At 45.8% G+C, this 10381-nt stretch overlaps 1 protein-coding gene across 1 annotated transcript; it reads right to left on the bottom strand.

Moving 5' to 3' along the window:
- Positions 1 to 7516: 7516 nt before the first annotated feature.
- On the bottom strand, positions 7517 to 10164 carry LOC147662637 (uncharacterized). Its single transcript, XM_086951031.1, is given in 2 exon segments — positions 7517 to 9303; positions 9306 to 10164. Coding segments are annotated over 2 exon segments (1077 nt in total). The 5' UTR covers positions 10054 to 10164; the 3' UTR covers positions 7517 to 8974.
- Between the last annotated feature and the right edge of the window lie 217 nt (positions 10165 to 10381).

Here is a 10381-nt window from a genome sequence, read left to right as displayed (position 1 = left end):
GCATTCGGCCAGTTCAATAATTTTCATTAGTGGGCCTACCACATCAAGTAATTTATCCTGACATGCCCTCCAGGTGCGGTCAATGCCCTTCTCAGGGTCCTTCATATAATTAGCAAAGAATATGCACAGCTTGGGATTAATGTCAGTGGTGGCCGCCACCTTCCCCTCTAAGGACAGTCTAGGGCACTCCTCCCCCCAAAGGCGGGTGCAAACTCCTTTGCTCAGAGGTTGGCGTATTTTTCAAGCAACATATTCTGCAGAGTTTTGGTCTGGGAGCCGCTCCGAGGATCGCAGATGGCATATACCCTCGGGTTCAAACATGTCAGCCGAGGTGGAGTCCCCTTCAAAGGAGCCGGAAGCCATCGACCTGGAATGCTAAGCCCTCCCCCAGATCTCGGTACCCATTGTCAGGGTTAGGATTTGCTGCGACAGTGTCACCAGTATTCCTGGGTTAGTCTTCCTCCCGGTAGGGTGCATTCTTTAACGTGTGTGCTCTCTTACGGAAGTCGTCCGTTAAGCAGTCAAAAGCTTCCAGGTGCCCCACATTTTGTTTATGGGCCTTTAGAGCGGTAGATTTGGATACGTCGCTACGTTCTGCCCCATGGCTCCAAAGATCCTGGAACCTCCAGAGACCTGGGACTTTAGCCTATTCTTTTAGAAGCGCCAACGCCTTAAAAATTGCCTGCAAAAGCAGCATGTCCACCCCTGCTGGAAGGTAGCGCTATGGGGGCCATTCCTCCTCAGAGGCTTAAACAGGTGAATACTCATGATCCCGGAAAGGATCCATATACATAGAGGGTATGGGCACTAAATCACTCCATATATACAGAGGTAGACCCCCGGTAGGTGCTCCAATGGGAGAAAGAACCTTGGTCTCAATCTCGATGCAGCCTATAGGCTGTACTCTTACTGCACTCGCGGTGATTTGCGAGGGTTGGTAGGAAGGGGGGTCACACGGCAATGCAGCCGTGGAAATGCCCTTCTGTACTCCCTAGCATGGGTCACAAGTCTGGAGAGTCCTTCTACAGCATATTAGAACATTGGAATGTTGGGAGCTCCATTGAAAACTATGGAGTGCTCCGGGCTTATAATGGCTGGTATAAGCCTGGAGCTCCAACATTCCAATGCTTCTTTGTTCACAGCTCTGGCTGTGAACAAAGGCTTCAGGGAGCCTGAGGGGATTCCAATCCCCTCAAGGCTTTGGTTTTTTTTGTTAGAACATTCTGCCCTCTAGTGGCAGAATGTTCTAATAGCCTTATAGCCCTTCGCAGCTGGGCTATACCGGCTATTAAAGTACCTCTCACTTGTTAAAGGCCCTCGCCAACGCTGGAGAGGGCCTCTAATAGCTGGTATAGCTCTCTACGGCGGGCTATAAGGTTATAGTGCACTGCCTCACAGATCGCAATGCATCCAACTGGCTGCAAAACAGCATGAAACAGCACCCCCAGCAGACCCTCGGTGTGAGACAATGATGCGCTGGAGCTTGCTATGTGTCTTGTCAACCTCTTGCAAGTCCACACACAACAATTATGTTAATTTGGTCTAGCAACTATAACAAAGTAAATCACCAACATAGTGCAATGCTAGTAACACTCTTAATCCCCCCAAACACCTTATCCCCAAAAAAGTTGTAAGTGGAATGAGGGACTTAAATAACAGCAGTGAAGAAAGAGGAAGGACTGCAGGCAACAGGGATATGTATGCATTGATGGACTATATTGCTATTGGTTAAAGGGTGTCATAGACACTACCTAAGGATTCTTGGAAGTTGGACTGGGACAGTGTGTTTTTGTTTAACTTTGAAACTGCTGCTAATAAGAAGTGAAGAAAGTAATGTATAAATCTTGCGTCCGGTCCCGACATAGAATTATTCAGGTGCGTCCTGGTCTCCTGGGGTGGGCCAGGGGTGCTCGGGGAGAATATGTGGGTGCATCTCTGCGTGCCAGGGGGTGCTTCGGAGACAATATTCAAGTGACCAATGTCTCCCGCGCTATTGCTCCAGCTCGTGTCTTAGACTCACCGGGACCGGTCTTGTGCCTCTGTATATAAGGATCCAGAAGCAGATAAAGCAAGGGAATTATTTATTTTAATGAATAAAGATCCACTATCAAATGCAGGTAGATGTTGCAGAGATAATGATGGCAGTTAAGGTTACTGGTGCCCCAGCGCCTGGGCTGCTCTTTCTACAGGGGCCTCTCTGGCAGCCCCGCCTGCTGGCCAAGTGAACAGTGCCTGGGAGCGCCCACAAGCGATCTCCTCACACCCCACAAGTGCATCACCGTGCTGCGAAGAGGACAGGCACCTACAGCATTCACAATTCTATTAGGAACGATTAAACTGCTCAATCTTTACTGCAAAAATGACAACAATCAATGAAACCTTTACATTCATAGCTGCCAAGGTTTCAGATTGCTTATGTGTGACATTTTCATAGTTTCAGTGTACTTATGAGTGACATTCAACGACCACATGTAGAGCACCTGAAGTGACCCTTACTCACTGGCCCGGCTACCACAAGTGTTAGAGCCGCCCCTGCTTTCTCTTGAGCAAAATTGAGCAGTGAAGCCCAGGGAAACAGGCAACTAACAGAAATTACACCCATTTGAGCAATGAAAAACTCTAAGAAGATCTTTAAAACTGCTGAAAAACACCAGATCTGGAAGGGCACTAACCCGGTGTCCTTGTAAGTTGAACCAGGCATATTAACTCTATTTCATCATGAGTGAAAACTGCCTCTTGACAAAACGCTGATTTTGCTGCAGCAATAACATTATTCAGCAGAGTTAACTTGACATTTTTATTGTTGCGTGAAAACTCTTCCACACGCAAGGAATTCAGCACCACTGCCAGCTGCTTCTACAAAGCCCCTTTCACCCCTTCATCTCAGCGCAAATGGCTGTGAGGCAGACGTATCACAATTAAACAAAAGAATCTCTAACAATGAGAGTGCATTAAATAAACATGCATAACCTATAAATACTGTGAGGTATATAAATTGACCAAATGATAACTAAACAAAACAACAAGAGTGCACTATATACAAGTACAACATAAAAAATGCTGGAAGATCTACTAACTAAACAAATAATAACTTATTTTGCCACTCAATATGCAGAGGAAGAAGTTGATGATGGGGCACCATTCTTGATCCATCCCATCTCTTCTGCTAGGGTATTTGCTGAGGCAGATGTCAGTGGCGCACATAAGGCCCTAGCTGGTGGTAGGGCACCGGGTCTAGATTGCATTCCTGACGATATTTTCTTGTATGACAAGCCCAAATGGTCAATCAATCAATCACAGAATTTGTAGAGCGCACTACTTACCTGCGAGGGTCTCAAGGCGCTGGGAAAGAAAAAAAGGTAAGAAAGAGGGGGGTGCCGCTACTCGTCAAACAACGAGGGGGGGTGCCGCTACTCATCAAACAGCCAGGTCTTGAGTAGCCTCCTGAAGGTCAGCCGGTCTTGGGTCTGTCGTAGGCTGAGTGGAAGGGTGTTCCAGGTCTTGGAGGAGAGATGGGAGAAGGATCTGCCACCTGCAGTGGTTCTTCGGATGCGGAGGACGGTGGCGAGGGAGAGGCCGGCGGAGCAGAGCTGGCGATTGGGGACGTAGAAGAAGAGACGTCTGTTGAGGTAGGCTGGACCGGTCTTGTGGAGTGCCTTGCGTGCATGGATGAGGAGTTTTAAGGAGATTCTCCTGTCGACGGGGAGCCAGTGCAGGTTTCTCAGGTAGGGGGTGATGTGGCTGTGGCATGGTACATCGAGGATCAGGCGTGCCGAGGCGTTTTGAATGCATTGCAGTCGTTTGATGAGCTTGGCCAGGGCTCCCGCATAGATGGCGTTTCCATAGTTGAGTCTGCTACTTACGAGGGCCTGGGTGACTGTTCTTCTTGTCGGGATCCACCTGTAGCGGTTGCGGAGCATGCAGAAGGTGATGAAGCAGTAGGAGGAGACTGCGTTGACTTACTTGGCCATGGAGAGCGTTGAGTCGAGGATGACTCCCAGGTTAGGTGCATGGTCGGTGGGTGACGGGGCTGCCCCCAGTGTCGTAGGCCACCAGGCTGAAGGGTTTGAGCTGAGGAATAGGACCTCCGTCTTGTCTGTGTTCAGCTTTAGTCGGCTGTTCTTCATCCAGTCGACGATGGACTTCATTCTTTCGTGGAGGTTGGATTTGGCAGTGAGGGTGTCCTTGGTGAGGGAGAGGATCAGTTGAGTGTCGTCGGCGTAGATTATGTTGATGTCATGCTTTCGGGCGATGCGTGCGAACGGGGCCATAAATATGTTGAACAGTATCGGGCTGAGGGATGATCCCTGGGGTAAGCGGCTAGACAAATGCCGCTGTGGAGTGGAGCTTGGTTGCGGGAGGTCTCGTCCTTGCAGGATTTCTGTCTATGGGATTTAGTCGGGATCTCGCTACTGGGAGACGTGTGGGTGGGAGACCACATTCAGTCCTTTGCGGATTTCCAGTAACGCTATGCCCTTCTTCCTTCCCAATTCTATAAGTACCTCCAACTCAGGCACGCCCTCACGCCCGGAATTCAGCCCCTTGGAGGCCCAGGTGATGATGGGGAACCTGGGGAGGGGTGGGGTCTCCCGCATATACCGGGCACTGGTGAACAATAGTCCTGCGTCCCTAGACAGGCTCTGTGATTGCTGGGAGGGTTGGGTGGGTCCTTTGGAGGAGGCGGACTGGCGCAATGCCCTTATGGCACCCAAAACCATGACAACATCCTCCAAGTTACGCCTTGTCCAACTTTACTTCCTCCATGCAGCATACCTGACTCCGGCGCGCCTTTTCCGGGCCCATATACGACCCTCCCCAGCCTGACCGCGCTGCGAGTCTGCCTTTAGCAGATTTCTATCACATGGTATGGCAGTGCCTGGCCCTGGCGCCGTTCTGGAGGGGGGTGGAACTCAAACTTACTCAGGCCCTCGGATGGTAGGTTCCCCATGACCCGAAGCGCTTGCTGCTGGGAGTGTTCAATGGCCTCGACGGCTCCAGGGCTGATAAGAGATTCCTGGGACCAGCAGTGGCGGTGGCAAAGAGGGATATAGCCGCGCTCTGGTCTAAGGCTAAGGCCCCAACTGTGCAGAGGTGGAGGAAGGGAGTGGAATGGTGTGGAGCGTAAGAAGAGACTCTCTTTGAGGCCCGGGGATGTCCTGAATTATTTGAGAAGATATAGGGTAAATGGTTCAATATGTTGCCTGTATGAAGATCCGACTGCACTTGTGCGCTTATAGAGCTATGAGATGGTCACACTCAATTGAAATGACCCGTTTGTGCTTGTTGTCAACTGTACTTGATCAAATTTCCATAATTGTAACACTTGATCGGCTACCAATGAATGTATTTGTTTTTAAAAAATCAATAAAGTTGATTATCAAAAAAAGGGGAACACACCAGGGGTTCCCTATTTCACCCCTATTGTTCGACATTTATATCACTAAGGTGGAAACTACTCTGAAGGAATTTGGTCTGTACTCTGGGTACTTAGTTAACTCCTCTAAGACTGAGGTAATGTGTTGGGGCATAGATAGCTGGTCCAGAAGCTGCAGCAAGGAGCTCACGTATTTGGGGATAACTATAGTACAGGATTTAATTAATATTCTCCTGATCAATTTGAGGAAAGTGGCTAAGGAAATAGACCATATCTTTTCCAGATGGCAGAACTTACCTCTTACCATCTATGGCCGGGTAAATCTAGTCAAGATGGTTATTCTGCCTAAATTGACATTTATTTAGCACTATTCCCCTTGATATCCCAGGTAAGCTCTTAGGTAAAATTCAAAGTAAAATAGGCAGCTTCATTTGGTCAAATAAAAACTCCAGGCTATCCTGGAAGAAGCTAAAACGCAAAATTTTAAAGGGCGGTCTGGCCCTTCCAGATGTGCTTTGGTATTCTCTTGCCTTCCAGTTAAAAAATATACGTTGTTTACTCTCTGGTCCCGTTGAAACTAACTGGGGGAGGATTCTGAGGGTTATGGCTACCTTCGGGGGAGGTGAAGAACACAGAAACCTTCTCAGGGGTCTCACTGATACCTGGTCCTTTTAAACTAAAAAAGAAGAAATTGGCACATAAACTGAAATATAAAAATAATACATTTATTCACCTCAGATGAGGGAGACTACATCACACAGAAGCCTTAGCAACTGAATGAGGCAGTCTAAGGAGTACAGAAAACTGGGGTCTCATATATGCTTAGGGTTACATAGTCAGCCTAAGACCAAGGGGCAGTCCTGGCACATGTAAGCATGCAAAATGCCTAATATGGGCATGCAAGATCTGCTTGCTCAAGAAAGTGGGAGGAGAGTTACTTCTCCATACAGCAGCAAAAATAGCCTGACAGTTCTATAAGATGAGCAGGTGCATTCTACTAGCTAGGCCCTTCTGAGCATGTGCGAAGGTGGAAGATGCTAAATATAGTTTGTTTCTACGCAGATTACAAGAGTAGTCAACACTGAGGGAGGACAGAGCACATGGCTACAGAAAATGGCTGCCAAAATACAAAATGGCTTTCAGCTCATGCTAACTAATCCCTGCAATATTTAACAGAGGGGGTATCGGACTTCTTTATAAGTTCGGGGCGCCTAGGTTTTTTTAAGAAGGTTCGCCTAAAGGTATTAAAATCAGCCCTTAATGTGTGCCATAAAATTAAGGCGAGATGGGGATAAAATACTATTCAGACTTCACTCCAATCTGGGACTCCCCGGGACTGCCTGTGTGTCTAGAAGACAATTTAGCTTTCCCTATTAATAAGGAAGGAATTATGATCTGGTCCGACCTAATATCATCCGACTGAGTTCTTCCTTGTTAGGTTTTAAGATCTAAAATTGGTGACACCTTCTCTAGATTTAAATATGTGCAATTATGCTCCTGGTTTTCAGCAGAGAAGGAGCAGAAATTGGGAGATTGAGTACAGTCTTCACAATGCAAATCCAAAAAAGAGGGAGGTTGGATTTTGGTATGGGAGTCTATTAGACGCTGAGGATGTAGAGCTTGCCCCCTTGCATCTAGTATGGAATTCATCTGTTTTGGGAGATACATCTGTACATTTATATGCTTTATCTCTTCAAACCTTATACAAGTTTGTTAAACCGGCTTCACTTTACCCGTTGGCCGCGGGGGTAATTCCACGCTGTGCTGAGTGGCGGGGGGCGCGCACAGCACCCTGGTGCTCGTGACGAGCTCATCTCGCCATGAGCCACGATGGCCGTGTGCTCATGACGAGCTGAGCTTGTCACGGCCACACCCATTTCTTCAGAACGTTCAGCACAGTGGGGGAATTATCCCCGCGTGCTCATGATGAGCTGAGCTTGTCATGAGCGTCCAACGGGTTAAAAAGAATAATTTTATGTAATTAATAGGCTGTATTAGACGCCCAAGAAAATTGCAATGTTTGCTCCCCGCTCACCTCCCAAGTTTCCTAGATGTGATCTGGTTGAGGCAGACAACATAATTTTTTTTAATGTGTTTATTTAAGAGAGTTTTGGCACAATGTGGAGAGTGCCCTGGAAGGCATTTTTTTTATTTTAAAACAATTTTTATTATTTTGTCGAGAAAACATAGGGCATACATTCGTTGTACAGTGTGCATGTAGAGTGGAAGGTATTTTTAAGTTCAAGTTGAATTTAAACCTAGCTCAAGTTATTTTGGGTCTGGACTATGATTTTACAAGCCAGCTTTCAGCCGTGCAAGTGGGATTATTTCTTTGCTTGATCCTGATTGCTCGCAGGGAGATCTGCAAATTGTGGAAGGACCCTAGACCTCCGCTGTATGAGAGCTGGTTGGGTGCGGCATTAGGCATGGCAAGATTGGATCAGGGCCTGGTAAATGACAGTGACAAAAATATCTGGCCACCCTTGACATCTTGGGGCACTGAAAGGAGGCTTGTCTAAGGTCTCAATGGTCCAATGATTACACCAAGCCTTGCACAAAAGAAGCTGGCCTGGTTGGCCTAAAGCAAATGCAATAACATAGGCCCAGGGCGCCCAGGTTGGGATGGGCTTTTATTGTTAACCTTGAGACCCTAATGGTAAAATGAGGACTAAAAAGAAAAAAGAAAAGAAAAAAGACCTCTCTGCACCATCGGTTCAACAATGGCTCGCTTGTCTAATAGCTGTTTATCAAATGGAAGTGGCAGTATATGCAAAAAAAGGCGAGGGGCTAGGAGGAAAGGGTTAAAGGTGTTGCCACCTCTGACGGGTGGGTGGCTACACTTGAAGAGGGATGGTAGAGCATCTTTCTATTCTCTATGAGATGTGGGAATGGGGGTCAGTTGGGTACATTTTTCCACAGGTGTCTTCTACGTGGGAAAGATAGCAATATATGTATACATGTTTGATCTGTGTATAAGACCTGACATGAATTAATCTTAAGAATGGACTGTCCACTTGGAGAGGTACGTTAAAACGTAAGCTATAAAATGTGCAATAAAGATATATTTAAAAGAAAAAAGGAAAACATCAAGTCATTCTCAAAGCTGTTGCACAGGTAACCCATTAACTTTAGAAGAGGGGCTGTGAACTGTGCTTGGTAGAACCAAAGACCGATTTGAGGAATTATCAGCATCAGCTTTTTGAGATTGGTGGCAAACCAGTTTTGCACTTAGTTTAAGTGGTTTACAACCACTGCAATGGATATGAAAAGTGCTTCAGGCAAAGGGTATATTTTTAAGATTTTATACTCAGTGTGGGTTCTCTCATGTCAAAAGGCATCCCTTTTAGAACTCAAGTGTTCCTGACATTCAGAACAGTGATAAGGATTTGGCACTGGACGTGTTCTTTCATTTTCATTGAAATTAATTTTATGAATAAAGCTTTTCTGGCATTCAGAACACTAATAAACACTTTTGCTTTATAACATGGATCTTTCAACAGAATCTTTACATGCCTTCATAACACTCATACATTATTTTAGCTAGTATGGTCTTTTATATGTGGAGTGAGAATTGTTTTATAACTAAAGCTTCTCTGGAATTCAAAGCACCGAAGAGGTACTTCCCCCATTGAGTGTTCTCTCATGAACAGTAAGGTAACTTATTACACTGAAGGTTTTCTGGCATTCAGAGCACTGATGAGGTTTTTCCCCACTGTGAGTTCTCTCATGGAAAGTTAGACTGAGTTTATGACTGAAGGTTTTCTGGCATTCAAGGCACTGATTAGGTTTTTCCCCAGTGTGAGTTCTCTGATGTACAATAAGACTGCTTTTATAACTGAACTTTTCTAGGCATTCAGTGCACTGATAAGGTTTTTGCCCAGTATGGGTTTGTTCATGGTGAGTGAGACTAGCTCTTTCACTAAAGTTTTGTGACATTCAGAGCACTTTTATGGTTTCTCTCCAGTGTGAGTTTTCTCATGGAAAATAAGACCAGTTTTCAGCCAATAGCTTTTCTGGCATTCAGAGCAGTGATATGGTTTTTCCCCGGTGTGGGTTCTCTCATGTTGAGTGAGAAGGTATTTACGACTAAAGTTTTTGGGGCATTCAGAGCACTGATGGGATTTCTGCCCAGTATGGGTTAACTCATGCCGTGTGAGAACTCTTTTCCAACTGAAGGTTTTCTGGCATTCAGAGCACTTATGAGGTTTTTCTCCAGTGTGAGTTCTCTCATGTTGAGTGAGATCTGCTTTACATTGGTAACTATTTAGGCATTCAGAGCACTGATAAGGTTTCTCTCCAGTGTGAGTTCTCTCATGTCGACTGAGTTGGGATTTTTGAGTGAACCTTTTGGGACATTCAGAGCAATGATAAGGTTTCTCTCCAGTGTGCATTCTCTCATGTTCAATAAGTCCAAATTTACATAGGAAACCTTTGTGGCATTCAGAGCACTTATGAGGTTTTTCTCCAGTGTGAGTTCTCACATGTCGAGTCAGATGGCCTTTGCGAGTGAAGCGTTTCTGGCATTCAGAGCACTGATGAGGTTTTTCCCCAGTGTGAGTTTTCTCATGCTGACTGAGTCTGGATCGACAAGTAAAGCTCTTCTCACATTCAGAGCATGTATGAGACTTCTTTTTGGTGCTAATATCTCCAAGTTCGGTTTTGTCTTGTATACATTCCATTATGAGATAAGATTTCTTTCTGAAGTTAATATCTCCAAGTTGGGATTTTTCTAGCAGACACACCTTAAGGCAATACTAAATCGTATTCAGCATGTGTTTAGCATCACCCACTCAAATGTGCTACACTTGTTCAACTTAACACATGAAATCTTATTTAGCCAAAGATCACTTCTCTGTGGAGTTCGCAGTGTATAACCTCTGTAGGCAACCTAATTCACCCTACAACCTTAATATCAGCAGCCCCAGGTACTTATGGGGAAGCCTGTCATGGGATTATTGCATGATTACATCCATGTGTATTCTCTAACCCTTTTCTCATATTTATTTA

This window comes from Lissotriton vulgaris, unplaced genomic scaffold, assembly GCF_964263255.1.
Source record: "Lissotriton vulgaris unplaced genomic scaffold, aLisVul1.2 SCAFFOLD_1267, whole genome shotgun sequence".
In the NCBI taxonomy this organism is placed as follows: Eukaryota; Metazoa; Chordata; class Amphibia; order Caudata; family Salamandridae; genus Lissotriton; species Lissotriton vulgaris.
The sequence above is the reverse complement of the archived record's forward strand: the minus strand, read 5'-3'. Positions and strand labels throughout refer to the sequence as shown.